This window comes from Oryzias melastigma, unplaced genomic scaffold (genome assembly GCF_002922805.2).
Source record: "Oryzias melastigma strain HK-1 unplaced genomic scaffold, ASM292280v2 sc00281, whole genome shotgun sequence".
Taxonomy (NCBI): domain Eukaryota; kingdom Metazoa; phylum Chordata; class Actinopteri; order Beloniformes; family Adrianichthyidae; genus Oryzias; species Oryzias melastigma.
The window spans coordinates 231,208-253,298 of NW_023416904.1; the positions used below are offsets into that span (position 1 = coordinate 231,208).

Below are 22,091 nucleotides of genomic sequence, written 5' to 3' on the forward strand. Positions count from 1 at the left end.
CTAGACGGATCTTCTGATATCACAGATATAAATACAGACGTCTACACTTCGCTACTTAAAGATTATCAGCTAATCGTCGCCACTGTATTGGCAGCTGTTAACTCCACCCAGTTCAGATGTTCCATATATGGGGAAAAGGGGCGTGACTAATTTAGTCATTTTTTTTGCTTTGTTGTTGAACACACCAATAGTTTATGCTCTCTGAAGATCCTCCAACGCTTACCGCCTGTTGTATGGGAAACTGACCATCTGCTTTTGCTCTTTTATGAACGTCTTCTCATTTATCCACACAGAGGTGAACTGATATTTGCATCATCGATCTTTATAATATGTCTAGTTTTTAAACAACAGCAATGCAAATGACATTTACAATAGTAAACATTTTTTTTATCTTATGTGTTCAGTATGACCAACCTCTCCCAAGTCGCCCGTCCATTTTCTTTCTTTTTTTAAACTTACATCAAAAAAAATAATCAGGCCAGGAGTGGGAACATGAGACAAGAAACACAAAGTAAAACTCATGAGACAATGGAGAAAAAGCAGGAAAAAAATAAACCTGTACAACATAATTTCATCAGGCAGCAAATATTTACTCCAATAAATATAAAAAACCATTTGGATAGCGATTAAAGTAACATTATTCTCATTTTCTGGTAAATACTTGAGGTAATATTTGTTCTAACAAATAAAAACAACAGGAGTCAATGTGTAGAAGTCCATGAAAGGTAATCAGACCCATGAACTGGATCAAAGAATATGATATAAATAAGAAAATTATCTTGTTTTAACATTAAAAAACACAATAATTAAAGATATAAATGTGAAGACATTTTGAAAATAATTAAATTCTATTACTGGAATTAACATAGAATTTTATAATAAATATTTTTGTGTTCTTTTTCTAACCAAAATAAATTTCTAAAGTAACATTTGAAAGAAACTTACAGAAAAAAAGATGAAAGCCGTAGGTACTGCAAAGGGTGTCAACTGCAGACCGTTCACACTTCTTCACTTTGTCACTGAAGAACTTTGTTTCCACATTGCAAAATGCACGCTGTGCATGCTGGGATAGCTTAAACTTTGATTTTGTTTCACAGCAAGGTACAGGAGATTTAGTGGACATTTGTGACTCAACAGCAGCTTTCTCTTGACATTGGATCAACTTCCTGAAAGGTACACGGTGACTCTTTGTCCTTAATCCTGCTCCTAAACATTGAGGAAACTTGATGAAATTCACAGCATTCGCCGTTTCAGACCTGAGTTCCTCACGTCACATTGAGACTAATTTCATTATAGACCTCGGTGAGGAGCGCCCTCAGGCTTAAGCCCTTGATACAGAGTAAGACACCGCACTCAGCAGACAGAAAGCATGTATTAACAGAAATTGAATAATCATTAAAAAATATATATATAAAAAATTGCCAAACCCTTGAATAATGTTCTGTGACAAATTGATAGTGTTTAGAGCAGAGGTCCCCAACTAATTTGGTGAGAGGTCCAGTAACTCTGTCAGCTTGGTAGACCGGATTCCGAACATGCAAAAACATTCAGACAGTAATTCATTTTTCTGTTCTTTTATTGAATTGCAAATAACTTTTTTATCTTATTGTCTCAAAAAGTATTTCTGTCATTCATTTTTGTACAAAAATACTTAAATATGCATAACTACATTGAAGGGTAAAAAAATATTTCACATAATCTTGCTCCCTTATAGTGCAATATGTGTGCTCTTCCCCAAACTTTATCATTCTCCTGTATTTCACTTAAAGTGCAACAGGTAACATGAATGGACCTCAAAAACATTCATAATTATAATTCATAATTCTGCAAATGTTAACTTTCTGTTTTATGACCCTTAACAATAGGTTTTAAATAATACTACATATTGATCGTTCAAGTAATAACTTTGATGAGTACAAAAAACTTTATTAAAATAAAGATAACCTGCAAAATAGACTTATCTCAATGTGAGAAATGAGCATGAAGACTGACAGCCAAGCTCTTAAATCTGGGAAGGAAAGGAGCCAATGATGTTAACAGAGAAGTCTTATTCACAGCTGGAGGTAGAACATTGTTAATGTGTTCAATGACACTTTGATGAGGGAAGGAAACTTCTCTTTTGGTAGAAAACAAGTCAGGATCAGAGGATTCACATTGATCTCTCAACACTACATCAGCCTGCAAATCTAGAAGCTGGAGGGACTGTGGACTTGCTTATTTGTAACAATGTGTGGCTTCTTCTGAAAAAATGCCGTCATTCTTCACTAAGAAGAGTTTTAACAAAGATCAAGAGCTGGTGTCCCAAAGTAAAGCCATCAAAGCGAGTAATAAAGTTTTCAATCAACTTTTTGATCAAGTCAGAATGAGCAGTGACAGTGATCCGTGATGAGGGAAAATGTTTAGTCCTCCAGATCATCTTCAGAATGACCAGTTTCTTCTGAAAAAGCCTGAACAGCGGTCAGCAAATCACATGTAGAATTCTTTTCCTTCATCCATCTTCTTTTTGTGCTGTTTAGAACAAAATATGAGTGCTAAACAAATCAGCGACGCGTGACAGCAGGGAAACACATTCTAGCAGGGTACGTACCTCAGCACCACACAGGGGAAGCTGTCAGACTTCTTCTTGAAGCTGCTGTTCCTCTTTTCCCTCCAATATAGTTTCTGCCATCGCCTCAATCCACTCTTTGAATCATTTCGGAGTCACTTTTTGTGCTTGCCCAAAATCCATTCCACTCGTAGTGAGCTCTCGTTAGCTCGTTGTTGTGCTGTAGCGTCTGTGTGCTGCACATTTGTATTGTCCTTTCAGTTTGTGTATTTTCCGTGCCCACGGCGCTGATTCTGGTCATTTGTTTCAAAAGTTTTGTGTTTTCTCTCGTAGAGCCGTTTGATATTGATGCTTTTAACAAGAGCAACAGACTCCATGCTTAGAATCCACACCGGCTTTGTAGAACTCACTGCTGGCAAATGGAAGCGAAAGGTTCGGTCCACTCATCTCGAAAGACACGATTTGATCTTCTGAGTTCACTTTTCTCATTTTAGACGGCACGATTTATCACTCAATCCCTCGATAACTTTACATCCCAACATGTAAACATTAGCACACCAATAGGGGCGGCTGAAGGACCCCGGTCCGTACGTAGCTGTCCTCGCTCGCCTGTTCAAAAGTCACTGTGGTTAAAAATAAATGTTACCGACACCAGATGTGGCGTCCATGCAACAAAATAGATTTTCTGTTGAAAACAGAAGAAAATGCCAACAGCAATGAACACACGATGCTTCTCTCTTGTCGTCCAGATTGCGTCTGAGGTACTCATGCAAAAACCCACCGTCAGAAACAACCCAGCACACAACTGTCTGGATCACTTTGGTTCCTTCTGTTCTGGATTCATTGAAGTCCAAAACTAAACATAAAACAAAACTGTGCTTTTCACATTTAATTTGAACCAATAGTCTTATTTTTGTGTTGGCCACATAAATGTAATATCATACTTTTTAAAATCAAAAATGCTTAACGGTCCGGATAAAAGGGTCTCAGGGTCTGGACCCGGAATGGTGTCCGCCATTTTAGGACCCCTGGTTTAGAGCAATAATAGGTAAGATGTAGCACTTAAAAAGACACAAAAAAAACTTTGGATTTGTACGTGTCATTACCAATATTTTCTACTCAATAACAAAGGTGAATGTAATTTACATAAAATATTAATAACTTGCTTAATTTTAAGTCTATTGGCCCGTTTAAATTATTTTTGTTTTCAGAGTGGGAATCTCTATCATTCAATGGTCAAATTTTTGTCTGTAGGCCTAAGAAAATTGTGGCTTGTGGTCCCAACAAAAGGACTCCCAGAGAGGGTGTTAGAACAGGTTACAGCACAAACCAGAAAATAGAGTTTATGCCAATGCTAAAATGGGAGTTTAACATTTGAGCTCTGTTTCCAGAGTCCACCATCTGTACCCATCTGTCAATCATAAAACCGTGTCCCCTTACTAGTAAACAAAAATAAAAGCTATTTTAAAAAGAAAACTATTAACTTAAGTATATAAAACTAACTTTTTTTTCCTTTATTGACAAAAGTATGAGCAGATCGGATATTTTCATCAACAAGGACTCGAAGTGACAAGGGAATTAAATTGAAAGAAAAAGAATAGTATCATATTTTTGGCACAACACCCAAGTCCTCATGGGGCTCGTTTCAAGAACCAGGTTCAACAACTTTAGATTTCAAATCTGAACTCAGAGTCCGTGGACACAAAATTCACCAACTTAGAGTTCTCGGTTTCAGAACAGCTGAAAAGAGTAGATTCAATCAACTTTAAGTTATTAGAACCAGAATCAGGTGTGAGCGTCGCGACCATTAAAAGCCCTGATCAATGGAGCAAAGACAGCATGATTCACCATGGCAACGGGGACAAACACTTTTAGAGTTTCGTACTTCCAGCGACAGAAATTGACAAGTTCCTTCAAGCATATGCCGACTACGAGCACTTTTTCCACAAGAAAAGAAACACAGCTGCGGCACTGAAACAGAAAGAGAAAAAAGCTGCCAGAGTTCATGCGTACGTCTACATTTGAATCATTTCAATTCAGGATAAGAACTAAATAATGTCAGGATGTTTGTTTTATCACTTGTTAAGTAAGGAATGGTTTTGATCTGTTAATAATTTAACCAGTAATCTCCGTAATCGCATGAATGACCGCTATTCTTAACCCCCCACCATCACATGCACACACATGGGCATCACTGCACGCTAAAAAGAAACACTGTAGCTGCCTGGAATATGTTGAAATAAGCATTTATTTATTTTTAATTCTGAAGATTTAAAAAATATTAACTGAAAAGCTTTTTGGTCTTTTTTTTTTTTTTCTTGCCTCACAGCAAGAAGGCCTCGGTTCAAATCCCGGCTGTAGGATCCAAAAAACATCAACTGGGACCTTTCTGTGTGGAGTATGCATGTTCTCCCTGTGCATGTTTGGGTTTTCACCGGGGACTCCGGCTTCCTCCCACCATCCAAAGACATAGGTTCATAGGTTAATTGGTGACTCTAAAGTACCCCTGGGTATGAATGAGGCTCTGCGACAGACTGGTGACCTGTCCAGGGTGAACCCTGCCTTCGTCCATCAGTAGCCGGGTTAGGCTTCAGCACCCCTGCAACCCCGAAAGGGACAAAGCGGCCAAGAAGATGAATGTAAAGTTTTTTGGGCATAAAAACATTTACCGCAGCTGGTAAACCGCAAACTCGGTTTTCATCTGCGGAAGTCAGCTTTGCTGACAACCAAGCTAACATTTGTCACATCTTTGATAGCACGGTAGATTATTTGATACGTCTTTCCAGTGTCTGAAATTTAATGATTTCTGTTCTTAAGGGTTTAAAATGAGGAAAAGAAAACTCTGTATTATTAATAGCGAGTACCTGGAAAAGCTTGCTATTTATAATATCGCTCAGATATGAATTGGGGAAACTCCAGTCAATCACTCGTGTCCTCCAAATCCTCTACCGACGTAAATAACATTTCCTCTGGATTAATCAGCCTCCTCTCTACATGATCCTCTATGAATGAACATGTCATTTTGGTTTCTGCGTGGTGTAAACGTGACGTCTCTAATGTGAATGTTCTCTAAATGTTAATGAGGAACTCATATTTGATCATCCTTCACTTTAAAAAGACGGCGGAGACCTCAGAGAACTTTAAGTTTCCTGAAGAAAACCTGCTCCAGGCCAAGTTACGTTCACAGACTCAGTTACCATAGTGATTGATTCTGAGTTCAGCTGAACCCGCTTCTTGAAAAAGGCTTGGTTTCGCCCACTTTCACGGGTTTAAGTTATCTCCGTTTCTGAAACCAAAAACTCAGTTTTACTGAATTTGCCATTCATGAACTCAGTTTCAATAAAACCTGCTTCTTGAAACGGGCCCATGAACTTTGGTCCATTTCTAGGTTTGAAGCTCTGTCACTGAATCAAACGCAGCTTGGTGGACGGGGCTTGTTGGAGTTTTTTGGCTCTTTTAAGGCCGGATCTAGACATGGGAAAGGTGGGGCAATGCCACTCCAAATGTCAGGACTACCCCCCACTCCCCATATGACGCCATGCAAACAATCCAAATTTCAAAGTATTTTCTCTCTCTGCCTCTTATTCAAAGCAGTAGCTAGTGCTGATTGGATGATGGAAGAGAGGGCGTGGCCCCTCGCTTCAATCCAGTTCCTAGTCTCATCATGCGGTAGCTCTCACAGGCTCAGCAAAGCTCAGGTGCTCTTTTTAAGAGAGCTTATAGCCGCTGTTGAAAGGATTTAATAATTGGAAAATTGTGCTGGAAAAAGACAGAAGATTCACAAAACTTGCATCAAGTCCATGCCACATACAAATGCAAAATCCTAGTCTCAAATGTCCTAAAGAGAACCCACAGAGGAAACCATTTGTAATCTAATAGGGCCCAATCAAGCTGAAAAAAATAAATATTCTATAACAACAATTTAAAAAGTAGTTCAGTTTTTTGTAGTAAATGAACTTCCACTTGGTGGAAATGTAAAAAGCTCAAATGATGATTTCTCTACAGGAATGTTCTAAAAAATGCCTGACAAAGGACCCAAAGTTTATCATAAATAAACAAAATCTTCCCACAAAATAAAACTCCCACAACACCCAAAATGAAAATACTGAAACATTGGTCCAAATGCTATTAAATAAAATCAAGGATAATTATAACAAAGCAGATTCTGCTGGTTTTTGGATCAAAAGCGATGGAACCAGAGACAGATGTAATGTGGAGAATCTCAGTCATGGTCAGATTATCCATAAAGGTTTTCCAGAGGAACATCTGATTGGTCTGCTTGAGTCAGCCGGTTAAATGCAGAATTTATTACCACCCAAATTCTTCAGCATTTTTCTGACTGGGTTCTAGTGGAGCTGAAATGATCAGTCAATGCTATGATCTCTCCACCGTTTGCAAATATCTACATGGATATAAGAAGGACTTTCCTCAGCTCATGTATGTGATCTCCATTGTGATTGGTGGATCATCTGCATCTTGTGAAAGCTCTTAAAGCTCTGAAAGTCCTTACCCTCTTCCACTGCATCATGCTACATGAAAGAAAACAAAATGGATCATGATAAGGCCAGAACAAGAAGTCTGGAGAAGGACTCGTTTGTTTCTGACTTTTGGACAAGAAAAAAAGACGACCAGTGTTGTAATGACAGATATAAGTCATGCTGTATGTTGAGAACAAAATTTTAAAAGTGACAAAAAATGCAAATAATAAATAAAAGACAAACAATAGTTAAACTTTAAAATAAGTCAATAAAAAACTAACAAAAATATATAAAGAAATAAAAGAGACACAAAGTATGCAATAAAAACTGTAAATAGAAAATATTCTAAAAGACAAAAGAGAGGAATAAACAGACAGGTTTAAAAAATAATCAAAATCATACAAACAATTAAAAAATACAAATATGAAAGACTTAAAAATGTAATTTTAAATAAAATAGCCTTAACAGGAAAAACAACAGTGTCTGAAAAGCACAGTTAGTATAGTTTTTAATAAATTTTTGAGCTGTGGGAGGATTTGACATCCTAACCTCTCAGTATACCCAAACTTGTCCCCCCTGATTTCCATCTTCACCCCAAACCAGGAATGACTAGATCGAACTCTTTATCTTCTGCTGTTCATGGAGTCGTGTCTCTCTGTTCTTAGAAAGCAGAAATGTACAGAGAACTTTTCCCATTTCCACTCCCTCCTTTCAGCTGCTGCCCATTGTTCCCCTCTGAATCAGGAGGGAGGAGCTCTCATCTGTTCTGCCCCCCATCTAGAAAGACATCAGCACCAACTGAACATCACAAAGCTCTTTTCAACCCATTTCTACTGAGAATGAAGCAAACACATGAATATTAGAAGAGCTTTAACAAGATGAGGGGAAGGCTAAAGATTAAAGTCTGTTTGTGAGTCAAAGACAGAATGAAGACAAAATCAATCTCAAACACAGTGTTGATTCAAAAGAGAATTTATTAGATCCAAACAGGCTGCAGGAATTTGACAGACAGCTTTCAGTTTGAACCTTTAGACACTAAGATGCAGTTCTGAAAACAGCCAGCAGGTGTCTCCCTTCTCCCTCCTGCTTCAATGCAGTTAGTGTTGTTGCAGCAGCTGCATCAAAGTGATTCTCTTTCATTCCTCACTAACATCCACTCTGTTCATTCATGTCCTCTGGAGAAAACAGCCTTTATGCTCAGAAAGTTTCTACTAGTTTCAGACATTCTAGAAAATGATGAGATCCTACTGGATTTAGATGAAACTTCTTTAAAAACTTCAGTTAAAAATGCTGTCAGCATGAAAAAGAACAGAGTTTTACCCAGAAAACACCAAAGAAAAAGGAAGTTCAATCATAAAACTGTAAAAAACATCAAACTAAATCTCTGAGTCTTTCAAACTCCATGAGTCAATATTGTATCATCAACAGAACAGAGATGATATAAAAATGATTCAACTGAGAGACTTTTGTTAGTTCTGGTGGGATTTCTGCTTCAGGACTCAGAGTAAACAGGAGTGCGGTACTCACAGTTACCATGGTTACAACAGAACAAAATCCTGTAAAATAATGAACAAAATACAAAACCCAGCAGCCTTTAATCAGAGGAACTCAGTCCACTTTGTGGTTCTGAAAGGTCTGATGAAAGATGAAAAAGAAGAACCAAAATGCTCACAGATGGAGAATCCTGAGGCCAGAACTGGTGGAAGGTTTTCTTTCTTGGGTCAACAGCCATGCTGCTGCTTTCTGGACCAGCTGAAGGATGTTCAGAGAATGCTGGTCCACTCTGTGGTGCAGAGATGTGCAGGAGTCCAAGAAACACCAGAAAAGACTTCTGAGCTTCTGCAGGAAACCATCATGTCTGAATCTGATGAATCACCAACACAGATCATTCAGAGAAACCGTTTCAGGACACATGAGGATAAAACCACAGCAAGAGTGTGTGGACAAAGTTAAGAGAAGCTCCAAATGCGAGAGAGAAGAGAAGCAGAAGACTTTCCAACACTCCAAGTTAGAATGAGAAGATGAAGTGCATGAGAAGATGAAGTGCAGTTCTCCATCAGTCCACCAGGGGAGCTGCAGCACAATAACTGTCCACTTGATGCTGAGAGAGACAGTGGAGCTGATCTCAGATCAGTTCATGCTGCAGCTCTGACACTCATCTCCACTTCCTCTGATTCCTCCATCACTCTGCTCTCCACCTCCAGGAACAACATCTCTGCAGACCAGATGATGATGATGATGATGACGATCCTCTCTGATCCAAAAGGAGAAACATTAGTCCCACCAGCCCTCTCCTTTCAAGCTGCAAACAGAAAGGAGAAACACAGAGATTAAGTTTTGTCTCTATCTGATGGTGGTGTGTCAGTCAGTGATGCAGCACAGCAGCAGAAAGAGCAGCAGGAGCTTCAGTTCTGTTCAGAGCAGCAGCTTCCTGTCATCTTCACCTGTTGGAGCTTCTGCTGCTCTGATTGGCTGACTGTTGTCCTGAAGCCTGTCATCATTCTCCTCAGAGCTTCACTGAGAAGCTGCAGCTTCACAGGAAACTCTGCATCTTTGCTCTCAGACTAACTTTAGGACCAAACATCTGGAAGCAGCTGGACTGACTCCAACCCTCTACTGACCTCAGAGTCTGCAGTTTGGAGTTTGGACTCTCCACCAGATCCTGGAGCTGCTGAACATCTGAAGACTGAAGGTTGTTGTATCTCAGGTCCAGTTCTGTCAGGTGGGATGGGTTTAAATTCAGAGCTGTGACCAGAGCAGCACAGCTGGTCTTTGACAAACTGCAGTTGATCAACCTGAATCCAGAAGAAACAGTTTCATTTAAAGACAAAGTTCATGTTTTTCATCCTTTAGTTCTTCTAAAGAGTTCAGAGCTGAAGAAGATCAGAAAGTTTGGAAAAAGTCAAAAGATGTGAATCAACAGCAGCAGATCAGAAGAGTCCAGTAGAAGCAGAGAAGAAGAACATTCAGGAACATTCAGGACAACATGCAGCTGCTTCAGTAAAGAAGTCCAGATGTGTGAAAGTCAAACATCAGCCTGTGGCTGCATCTAAACCAACTGATGTTTCTGCACAAACAGCAGAAAAAGTCCACTTCCTCTTTCTGCTCAGCTCTGCTCCAAACAGCAATGAATCATGGGAGAATTTCAGCTCCATCTTTAAGTACTTCATAAATTTAACATTGATAAAGTTGAAATCTCTTTTTACAGACGTGCAATAAACCTCAAAGATGATTTATTGTTCAATATCACATTAAATGTGCATTTCTCCATCATCAAAACTGAAGCTTCTCTCATTTTTGTTTGTGTTCTGTACTGTGATGCTGTAGAGCTTCTTTTTAGTTTTCTATTGTCTTTCAGCCAGCAGTGGACATCCAGTGTATCGCTGCATAACGATTGCTTCTGATGCTCTTTATTTACATCATTTCTTTAAAAAAATTCATAGTTAAAAAATGTATTTTTTTATTAGAAACATGATACAGTAAAATTTTAGAAGCACAATTTTTAGGGCTCAGAAATTTAAATTCACGACTTTTCTAAGTTTCTTAAGGTATTATTTCCACATTCATGTATTCAATGTTTCTTAGACTTTTTAAGACCCTGTGAGAACTCTGCAGAAATCCCATCTTTAATGTTGACCAACCACATGCAGCTCAAAGAGAAAATAAATAAATAAAAAGAGCTGGAGCCATTTCAACTCTGATTGCAGCAAGTTGTCTAATATCATTGAAACTCTGCTCCCAATGGAAGAAGTGACATTTCAGGTCACAGTAACTCATCAATATCCTGCATCAGTCCATGCCTGACTGTGCTGAAGACACTACTACAAAACAATGGGTTGGAGAAGCTCCATAAAAGACACTGGAACACTCAGACAATCCATGAGGGACAGTCTGGGTAAGCATGTCTCAAAATGAGAAGACATAAAGCCTGTGGTGCTGGCCTGTCTCCTACATCATCATTAGAAGACTCATGCATTTTCATTTGAAAACTCTGAGAAAAGCCAAAGTCTGGTTGAAAGAGGAAGAGGATGCTGTCACTCAAGAGGAACGAGCTGTCCCAGAAGAAGTCACTATGGAGAAACAGGGTGCTGCATCTGGGACAAACAAGGATGACGGAACACGATTGACAGTATCTGGGGACTGGAACGAGTCAGTATGATGTCACCCATAGAAAATGACTGGCTTCTGGCTCCAACCAAAATGAATCCCCATTTATTTTCATGGTCCAGATGTTTGGTCATTTTTGTTGTGAATTGTCCTTCAGTCTCACCAGCTTCAGGTTTGTCAAGATTCACAGTCGTTTTCATTTCAGTGAATTACCTTCAGTCTATTCCAGTGTCTGCTTTTCAGTTCATCCTTATCAGATCATCTGATCTGTTTTGACACTCCTTTCTTGATCCCATGTTTTTGTTCATGTTTCAGTTTATTTTTGAAATGTTTTGAATTTCTGCCTCCAAGCCCGGTTTCCTGCACCTTGGGTCCTCCACCACCTATTCCAGACAGGTGGAGTCAGAATGAAGGGCGCTTCAAGACACTTGCAAAATGCAAGGAAGTTTCTATGTTCACCATCCCATCAGTTCCTAGTGAGTTCATCATCAGTGACGCCTCTGCAGTCTATGAGACCAGGAGAAGCTGTTTCCATGGAGACCATGCAGGACAACTTGGTTTTTGCATCACAACTTTGTCTCTTCACTAAAGATGAACAGCTTTAACAGTTTTTTCAAAATGTGTCTCACTTTAGTTTTTCACAATAAAACTTCAGGGAAATACATTGTTTTACATTGTTATTTGAACACATAAGAAATCTTACTGACGTCGTGTCAAGGAACAGCCTGTATTTTTTTGATATAGCAAAGATAAGTCATTGAATATGCTATATATTTATATAATACTGTTTTTATAAGAAACATTTTAGTGAACTGTTTATTTACCTTTCTAAATAATCTTATAAAAGATGCATCTCTAAATGTTCAGGAAAAATTTCATCCTTTTTCTATTTATTTGTTTTTCTAATAAAGTTAATTATTGAAGTTTGAGTTATAAATTAGGATTCCAGTATTTTCACCTTTACAGCAAATGAATATCGTCATTATTGACCTCTTGATCACTAATAATCGTATCTAATATTCTAATAATGGTCTCTGCTGCTGACATTAGAAATGAAGAAGATGTAAAGAAACATTCAAACACGAGGTCTTCTGCCACAGTGAATGGACTAAAGCAGTGGTCCCCAACCACCGGGCCGCGGACCGGTACCGGGCCGCAGACCAATTGCCACCGGGCCGCGGAAGAATTTAGGGCCTTTTTTTTTTTGAGTCAGAAATCTTTTATTTTGAAAATCAACCGGATTCTCTCAATTATACTGAGCGCTAAAAGCAGTCCAGGGGAGTGTAACATGAGAAAAGCTGCATGTGGAACCTTTCTCCGCGAATGGATGGGATTAGTGCAGCAACAGAAGAACAGACGGGAAAAAACTGCGGTCAAGTGAGCCGCTGTTCGCTCATCCGCGGTCAAGCCACCCGCGCTACAAAAAAGTTATGCGCCCGTATTACACTGTTTACGGCAGAGCATGAAAGTCGGTGGAAGAGCTTTCTGTTGGTGCATTAGAACGTCAGATGTGCTCGGAGTAAAATGAAAAAGAGAAATAAAATTCTATAACAAAACTACGTATTCTATCAGTGGATATTTGTACTAATAATCTGTTATTTATCGTGTCTGTTCTAAAAATAAATGTTTAGAGTTTTCAATAATTAAGTTAAATAAATTGGTCGATTTTGGTCCATAATTCCAGGCCTTGGACACTATATGCTTGTTCTACAGGTCACCCTCTATTACCTCACCAAGACTTGTGTACTTTTACTGTATAGTTTTTGAAAAAAAAAATGTCTTTAAACTTTGCATTTTTGACGAGAAATAAGTCAAAATAGCCATTTTTGAATTTGACTAAAACGATTTTGATCCATAATTCCAGGGCTTGGACACTATATGCCTGTTGTATATGCCAGGTCACCCTCTATTACCTTACAAAGACTTGTGTACTTTTACTGTACTGTACTGTACACAACCCTCCCGGCCGGGCCGCAGAATAACTCCACACTGGCTGACCGGTCCCCAGCCCCAAAAAGGTTGGGGACCACTGGACTAAAGCTCAGAAGAAGAAAACAGCTTTTAGCATGAAGATGGTCAGCATGCAGCAGGAGAACATCTGCCTCATGTCTGCAGTTTAATAACATAACTTTGTCATCACACTGATCTGAACATAACTGAAACATGGAGTCTGACCTCAGAGTCTGCAGTCTGCAGTCTGGACTCTCCAGAAAACCACACAGATGAAGAAATCCTGAATCCTGGATGTTGTTCCAGCTCAGGTCCAGTTCTGTCAGTCTGGACGGGTTGTTCTTCAGAACTGCACCCAGAACTTCACAGCTGATCTCTGACAAACTGCAGTTCTCCAACCTGAAATCAGACAGAAAAGTGTGTTCAGGAGCAGTGATGACAGCTGGAGTTCCAGCAAGTAAACAGAGTTTGATCAGATTTACAAGATCATTATTGAAACAGATCAGTTTCAGATCAATCATCATCACACAATCAACTCAACTGATGAGGAAAATATCAAACAATCATCAGTTTTTTCAAACAGCTGTAGAGCTTTTCTAGATTCTCTTTTTTATCAGTTTGTCAGTAAAAAGTTCATTTCTAAACCTGAACTGAGGTCTTCCATAAAGACTCACTGAAGATTGAAACTTTGCTGACTCAGCAGAAAGAGTAATGTGTAATGACACACTGAAAGAACCATATTAGTGGTTGCTGCTGAGTTTGCACATTTCATCCTGACACAATGCTTCAACTGCACATCCAAGCTGCTCAGACTCTCTCTACGTTTGTCAGCACATACAGTATCTATGTGAACAACTGTTCTATTTGATGAAGCTAAACTAAACATCACATAGGAGCGTCTGATTGATGAACACCTTTACTCAATCCTGAGGATTCCCTCAGCTCAGAGCCTGACCCCAAACATTGATGAACTTGTACCAAAGATGAGACACCATCAAGTATCAGACTCAGACAAGTGGAATTCACTGAGTATTACATAAAAAAAAAGTCTGTTACATTTTTACATATGTTACTACAGGATACGTGATTTTTCCCTTGAAATTGACATACTTTTCTGTGTACCATTCATATTTGTACCTTATTGCTTCATGTGAATGGACTCAGGAAAGAAAGCAGATCAGAACTATTAGAAAGAAATATGATTGATTTGATTTATTTTTTATTTTCATGTTACTATTATAAAGCAGTGATAGGTTAGGATCAAGGTGCAGAGCATCAATGCATTTTCAGTTTAGAATCATCAACTTTCAATTCTGCATCGATCTTAATAATAATATTAATATTTTTTTTTCTGTTTTCCTATCGAAATTTTTTTTTTCTTTAAAAGAGAGCAAAAACACATCTAGTTTTATTCATTTGATGATGAAATATTCTGCACTGTGTTAGGTTTTGGTTCAATACAGTTTTTCTCAATTGCTAAAACACTAAACCCTATTGTCTGAACCAATGCTTTGTTGTCTGAATCCACTGATTGAATCAATCATTCCTTTGGTAAAACCATAAGCACTATTCACCTGTTTAGACACATCTTGACAACACATTTTCATTGTGATGCACACATGCTGCATAAATTGTGTGCACAGGTGACAAAAGTCAAACACAAAGAAAGCACATTTGTCACCACTTGAACACAACAACTCAAAACTGATCCCACTAATGATGTGAGAGAACATGTACACTTTTCCCGTATCACTCACAAAACAATATCTATTTCTACAGAGGGTTTTTCAACTGGATGCAATGGAAAGATCCCATGAATACATCTACGTGGATGAAGCTAAGTTTAATCTCACCAAAAAAGGAGAAGGAGAGGCCGGAATGTGATTGGCTATCGGGTCATTGTTGGTGTTCCTGGGCAGCATGGTGACAATATCACATTATGTGCTGCCATCAGCAATTATGGGGTTGTCCACCATCATACCAACTTGAGGCCCTACAACACTCAGCAGCTCCTCATGTTCCTCAATCACAAGTGAGATGTTCTGTTAGGGCAGCAGGAGGAGCATCCATCTATGTTGTTGTTTGGGGCAATGAGAGTTTTCACAGAGCCCTCCAGGTTAGAGAGTGCTTCAATATGAACCAAGGTTTATCAAGCTTTGCCTTCCACTGTACTCCCCTTTGCTAAACACTATTGAGGAATTCTCCTCATGGTGGTAGAAGGTATATGAATGATTTCACAACAAAGTTCAGTTTTGATCAAAGATTGAACTGTTTGTCTGTAAGAAAATTTTGAACTTATAATGTAGGTTGAAACTTCAGTTTGTGCTCACAGTTTAGATAGAAAGAGAGCAACTTTCAAGAAAAGTGTCTTAGCAATTGAGAAAAACTGTAATAAGCATTAAACCAGTCAAGCTCTCCACTTCAAGCATATTCGATTTTTGTGTCTCTGTGTTTTTGATGATGGCATCTATGGTCTAAGTTTTTCAGCTGATTCAGTTATGGAGATTGTAAAGAAAGTTCTAAAGTCAGTTTCTAGTCATTTTATGGTCTGGTACATCATTACAGAACTGAATCTACGTTTATCAGGAGATCACAGAATGTCATTTCAAATCTCATCAGTAGATTCTGGTGGAGTCCTGTAAGAGAATATTTTTGATTAAATTCTAATTCCATTTTACTCTTATATGTAACCTTTCAATGAAGCTATGTAATATTTAAATGAACCTAATGTGCTCATTAACACATGCCTCTGAATGTATTCTCAGATACCTTAAACAGCCTGCATCTCGTTAAAATTCCAACTTAGAGATTGTGACCCAAGCTGTAGCCTACAGATGACCTTTTCACCTTTTAGGAACAAATGTTAAGTGCCTTCACCTGCTTCCTTTCCCAAGCTAGGATGAAAGGGAATACGATACACGGTCCCCAGCCGGAGAGCAGGATGCTGATTGAATGTAAACATTCCTAGATGGCTCCTTAAATGACATCCTCCTTAACCGAGGTGTGTAATGGCATAAATAACATGTTGACCCTGAGACAAATGCAGAAAGCAGAGGCCTCTGAGATAATGATCAACCAAGAAGGTCAGGACATGTGACACAGCATTGCTTTGAAGGTATTTGACCAGCCCTATAAAACGCTTAGGTCCCGTCAGTTCGGCAGAACCCTCTATGAAAGAGCTTCCCTACACGCTCGCGTGCACCGCGTGTATTATTCTGATTTTGTTATTAAACACTTGTGTTAATCTTAAGATGTGTCTGTTCCTCCATCGGATCCAACATTTTTCCACCACAGTCCTCTCTCTCTCTCTGCTGCTCCTAAAGTTCCTCTCTGATCCCAGAAGTCTTTTAGGACAGTGGTCCTCAACCTTGTTCAGACTATGGACCAGTTTAATGTCAGACAATATTTTCACAAACTGGTTCAGTCGGGTCAAAGTTGCTGTTTAATATTTCTAAGCTTCTGGTCTATTAAAAAATACTATTTTCTTTACATTAAAAGCTGCTACAAGAAATTTAGTTTAATATATATATATATATATATATATATATATATATATATATATATATATATATATATATATCAGACATTTTAAAGATGATGAATATTCAATGGAACAAAGTTGCTAATTTTGAGAAGTTGTTTCTGATTCATAAAAACTATAATAAAGGCAACATTACAGTTCTTTCTCAATAGAACTCCATTCTAACACTGATTTAGTCTGCATGTGGACTTCATCTAAAGCAGGAATCTCCAACTTTTTATGCTCAATGAAATATTTTAAATAATGAAACAGCTGGAGATCTACTTGTGTTTAGTTGCTTTGATTTACATTCTAATGTTCATATTGAACAAATGAAAACAGTCAAGTTAAAACAATAGACGTTTTGTGTTGAAAACTTTCTCATCAGATTCTGTCAGTGAGAAGTCTAGTCCTGCATAGATTCAACCAGAGCTGAAAGCTGGAGTGGATCCACTGAGGTTTACTCTGACCAACAGAGATCAACAGAGAACAGGTCAGCATCTGTCCTGACAACTCACTGATGTCCTCATCCAGAAAAGCTTCACAGTAAATGTCACATAGGCTCCAGTTTCTCAAAGTCACAGAATCTGTTTGAAAACTCTTCTACCAGCTTGGACAGACATCACAATATCTATGAACATGAAGAACTTTTTCTGTCCCTGAATGAACTTCCAGCATCTTTGATACTGAGAGGAAGAGATTAAATCTTTAGTTTCTGATTTGCTGGATGTATAAACTGAGGTTTACTTTGAAGGTCTTCACAGCTCTGATCATGTCACATATTTGTCTCCATCCTGTAATTGTTGGTTCAGGTTGTTCATTTTTTCTGTTACATCTGTCATGAAAACCAGATCCCATGACCTTTCCACAGATAACCTGCTGGTGGATGATGCAATGATTGATCAGAAATGGAGGAAAGTCTGGATCATTCCTGCAGTGAGCGATGAATCCTGAGTGACATCCTGTCATATCTGCTGCTCCATCAGTTGTTACAGGTGTGACTCCAGCTGTCTGACAGCATCTGCAGACAGATCTCTCACCCTCCACACCACAGTGTTTGGACCAAGCTGGACGTCAGCAATGGTGGACAGAATCTCTGTCTTAATTTTATGATCCTGGAATAATGATTCCACCACGACGGTCATCGTCTCTTTGATGATCCCTCCATCAGTGAAGGACTTCTTGTTGGTCAGAATGTGTCACTTTAAATGATGATTCTGTTGATGGATTTCTTCATCTGTTCAGTGAAAAGAGACTGTTGTTTTTGAGGATGAGTCTTCAGTTCTTTTTATCTTTTCTGCGGGGAGTCTGCTGTCCATCAGAAAGTCCGCCAAAAAGTTGTTGTGGACAGTCGAGTAACATGGAGAGAAAATAGACTCAACCCCATTTGCGCATGCATAGTTCCTGATTACAAGCTATTCGTGTGTAATTTTTAAAGATTTGTGCGAGTAATTTGTTTCAAGCTGGTGTAATTGTAAGTTGTGAATGTGTAACAGTATTTTTTTTTTTAATTTTGTGATTTTGCAGTTATCTACAACATGTAATGTATGATTTACAAATCAAGAATTATGCATGAAGAAATCATAAGTTATGGACAAATCAAGAATTAGGTACAAATAAATCAGGGTGAATCTGTTTTCTCTGCAGAGTAGAATGTCCTTAAACGTTACATCTTATTCCCACAACCACGCTCACTCCTCCAATTAAACACACACTTATCTTTTACATTGGTGAAGCAAAAGTCAGCTTCCCACTGTTCATGAAAATTATTTCTTTTATTACCATTTACTGGTGTGAGTGAGCTCCACCTGTCATTACTGCCTAGCTCTGTCTGACAGTCTACTCTGATGACAGACCGCACAGCAATGTTTGACTGACAGCTAGTTGACACACAGTCGTGTCATCTTGGGACAGAGGAACGGGACATTTGCAATTTTGGTTGGTGATCAACTTTACCAAGTGAGGAATCAAACTGGTCCTTATTTATAGACACGTCACAGTGAACAACCGGTACCATGAGAGACGAGTCTGAGAACCTGATCTAGAGAGTTTATTTCTGTGCTGTTTGGAAAAATCTTCCTCATTGTTTCACCTTTTAGAAGCAATAAAAAGATACTTTAAAAAACACGAATCAATCAAAGTGATCTGCTTGAGTTTGTAAATCTCTGTTTTCCTTCAGTCATTTCCAGATATTCTACAAGTAGATCTGCAGTGATGCAGAAACAGGAAGTAAAGAAGAGACAGAAAAGCAGGAGACACATCAGCATGGTGGAAACATTCCCTCTTGTCTTCTTTTCCTCTTTTCTTTGACCTTGTTGGAAAAGGTCATGGGATCAAGGAAAGGTTGTAGAGAAATTCATCAGACGGCTGAACTGACTCCAAGCTGTGATTCAGAAAATGTTCAGAAAATCTTCCAGTGAAACATCAGAAAGTTCTTCACCTGAAACCTTCTTCTCATCCTTCAGGGAGTTCAGCTCATTTACTGACCTCAGAGTCTGCAGTCTGCAGTCTGGACTCTCCAGAAAACCACGCAGATGAAGAAATCCGGAATCCTGGATTTTGTTCCCACTCAGGTCCAGTTCTGTCAGACTGGATGGGTTGTTCTTCAGAGCTGAGCCCAGAACTTCACAGCTGATCTCTGAAAAACTGCACCAGTTCAACCTGAAATCAGACAGAAAAGTGTGTTCAGGAGCAGTGATGACAGCTGGAGTTCCAGCAAGTAAACAGAGTTTGATCAGATTTACAAGATCATTATTGAAACAGATCAGTTTCAGATCAATCATCATCACACAATCAACTCAACTGATGAGGAAAATATCAAACAATCATCAGTTTTTTTTCAAACAGCTGTAGAGCTTTTCTAGATTCTCTTTTTTATCAGTTTGTCAGTAAAAAGTTCATTTCTAAACCTGAACTGATCTCTTCCATAAAGACTGACTGAAGATTGAAACTTTGCTGACTCAGCAGAAAGAGTAATGTGTAATGACACACTGAAAGAACAATATGAGTGGTTGCTGCTGAGTTTGCACATTTCATCCAGACACAATGCTCCAACTGCACATCCAAGCTGCTCAGACTCTCTCTACGTTTGTCAGCACATACAGTATCTATGTGAACAACTGTTCTATTTGATGAAGCTAAACTAAACATCACATAGGAGCGTCTGATTGATGAACACCTTTACTCAATCCTGAGGATTTCCTCAGCTCAGAGCCTGACCCCAAACATTGATGAACTTGAACCAAAGATGAGACACCATCAAGTATTAGACTCAGACAGGTGAGATTCACAGAGTATTACATTTAAAAAGTCTGTTATATTTTTACATATGGTACTACAGGACATGTGATTATTCCTTTGCAAGAAGTATTTCTGTCTGTGTACCACAAAAAATGTTTTTTTTTTTTATTGTTTTCATTTGAATGGACTCAGGAAAAACTGTAGATAAGAACCATTAGAAAGAAAAATGATTGATTTGATTTATTTTTTATTTTCATATTACTATTATAAAGCAGTGATAGGTTAGGATCAAGGTGCAGAACATCAATGCATTTTCAGTTTAGAATCATCAACTTTCAATTCTGCATTTATATTAATATTAAAGAATGATCCTTTAATAATTTGATTTTGAATGAATTTTACTTTTTTATGTTTTCTGTTGAAAACATTTTTAAAAACAAAGACAAAACCAAATCTTGTTTTATTCATTTGATGATGAAACATTCTGCACTGTGTAAGGTTTTGGTTCAATACAGTTTTTCTCAGTTGCTAAAACACTAAACCCTATTGTCTGAATCAATGCTTTGTTGTCTGAATCCACTGATTGAATCAATCATTCCTCTGGTAAAACCATAGGCACTATTCACCTGTTTAGACACACCTTGACAACACATTTTCATTGTGATGCACACATGCTGCATAAATTGTGTTCACAGGTGACAAAAGTCAAACACAAAGAAAGCACAGTTGTCACCACTTGAACACAACAACTCAAAACTGATCCCACTAATGATGTGAGAGAACATGTACACTTTTCCCGTATCACTCACAAAACAATATCTATTTCTACAGAGGGTTTTTCAACTGGATGCAATGGAAAGATCCCATGAATACATCTACATGGATGAAGCTGGGTTTAATCTCACCAAAAAGGAGACGGAGAGGCTGGAATGTGATTGGCTATCGGGTCATTGTTGGTGTTCCAGGGCAGCGTGGTGACAATGTCACATTAAAGTTAAAGTCCCACTATTTGTCACGCACCTCGGTGTGTGAAATTTGTTCTCCGCATTTGACCCATCCCCTGGGGGAGCGGTGAGCTGCAGACACAGCCGCGCTCGGGAACCATTTGGTGGTTTAACCCCCCAGTCCATCTCCTTAGTGCTGAGTGTCAAGCAGGGAGGCACTGGGTCCCATTTTTAGAGTCTTTGGTATGACTTGGCCGGGATATGAACCCACGACCTTCCAATCTCAGGGCGGACACTCTACCACAAGGCCACTGAGCTGGTGTGCTGCCATCAGCAATCATGGGGTTGTCCACCATCATACCAACTTGAGGCCCTACAACACTCAGCAGCTCCTCATGTTCCTCAATCACATGTGAGATGTTCTGTTGGGGCAGCAGGAGGAGCATCCATCTATGTTGTTGTTTGGGACACTAGTCGCGTTTCCTTTAACTCTGAAATTTCGCAAATTGGAATTTCGATAATAAATTCTCCTAATGGAAACACCACAATTTTGAAAAAAACTCGCATTTTTCGAAAAAAAAAAAGTTTTTGTGCTTAGAGGAGGTGGTATTTGGGGTGTATCGAAATAGACATTTTTTGGAAAACTGCAATGGAAACACTTTTTTCTAAATAAATGCGCTTCTCGGTATGAAGAGTCTGCTTTGAGAGCTGCACAGCCGAGGCATCGAGAGGTCCCTCAGCATCATAGCTCTTTAGAAATTGCGGGTCATTTGGAATCGCACAGCTCCTCCTCCTCCTTTCCTCATCGCTTCATCTGCAGACGCACTTTTGCAGCTTGGAGCCTGAAGTCTCATGATTGCGAGTGCCGTGACAGAAACTTGAATGAAACATGTCGTGTTTTCAAACAGAATGAAAGGTTCAATGTTTTCCTGTTAGAATGTTTTTTCTTTTAACCACAGAACAGGCTTCTCTTGCTTCTGAGACGCTGCACTGCACGTGCGCCCCAGACAGAGCTGTGATGTCACCCATATGAAAAAAGAAAAAAAAAACTTGTTGTCGTTCATCGCCATGTTTATAATGACTTATCGCGTGAGTTGGTTTGTGCTTTATCGCAAAATTATAATTTAATGGAAACGGTGTCATTTTGAAACTGTGTTTTTTTCGAAATTCCTAGAATTTTGATAAAGTTTTGCACAAATGTGTAAAGGAAACGCTGCTAATGAGACTTTTCACAGAGCCCTCCAGGTTAGAGAGTGGTTCAATATGAACCAAGGTATATCAATATTTGCCTTCCACTGTACTCCCCT

General features: G+C 38.8%; 1 protein-coding gene and 2 long non-coding RNA genes across 3 annotated transcripts in view; all 3 read right to left on the reverse strand.

Moving 5' to 3' along the window:
* Nucleotides 1-2,340: 2,340 nt before the first annotated feature.
* LOC118598274 lies at nucleotides 2,341-3,013 on the reverse strand. Its single transcript, XR_004947399.1, has 2 exons — nucleotides 2,588-3,013; nucleotides 2,341-2,508 (listed from the first exon to the last, which is right to left on the reverse strand). It is a non-coding gene; the product is annotated as an uncharacterized LOC118598274 (long non-coding RNA).
* Nucleotides 3,014-7,979: 4,966 nt separating this feature from the next.
* LOC118598276 lies at nucleotides 7,980-13,366 on the reverse strand. The gene is made up of 3 exons (XR_004947400.1): nucleotides 13,306-13,366; nucleotides 9,645-9,818; nucleotides 7,980-9,325 (listed from the first exon to the last, which is right to left on the reverse strand). It is a non-coding gene; the product is annotated as an uncharacterized LOC118598276 (long non-coding RNA).
* A 21-nt stretch (nucleotides 13,367-13,387) lies between these two features.
* Nucleotides 13,388-22,091, reverse strand: part of LOC118598275 (ribonuclease inhibitor-like) — a 28,885-nt gene continuing 20,181 nt past the window's right edge. The window contains exons 6-8 of the mRNA XM_036210894.1: nucleotides 19,088-19,261; nucleotides 13,431-13,479; nucleotides 13,388-13,399 (exon numbers count right to left, since the gene is read on the reverse strand). Of these exons, the coding sequence (XP_036066787.1) occupies nucleotides 13,388-13,399; nucleotides 13,431-13,479; nucleotides 19,088-19,261 (235 nt within the window). The remainder of the gene's footprint in view (nucleotides 13,400-13,430; nucleotides 13,480-19,087; nucleotides 19,262-22,091) is intronic.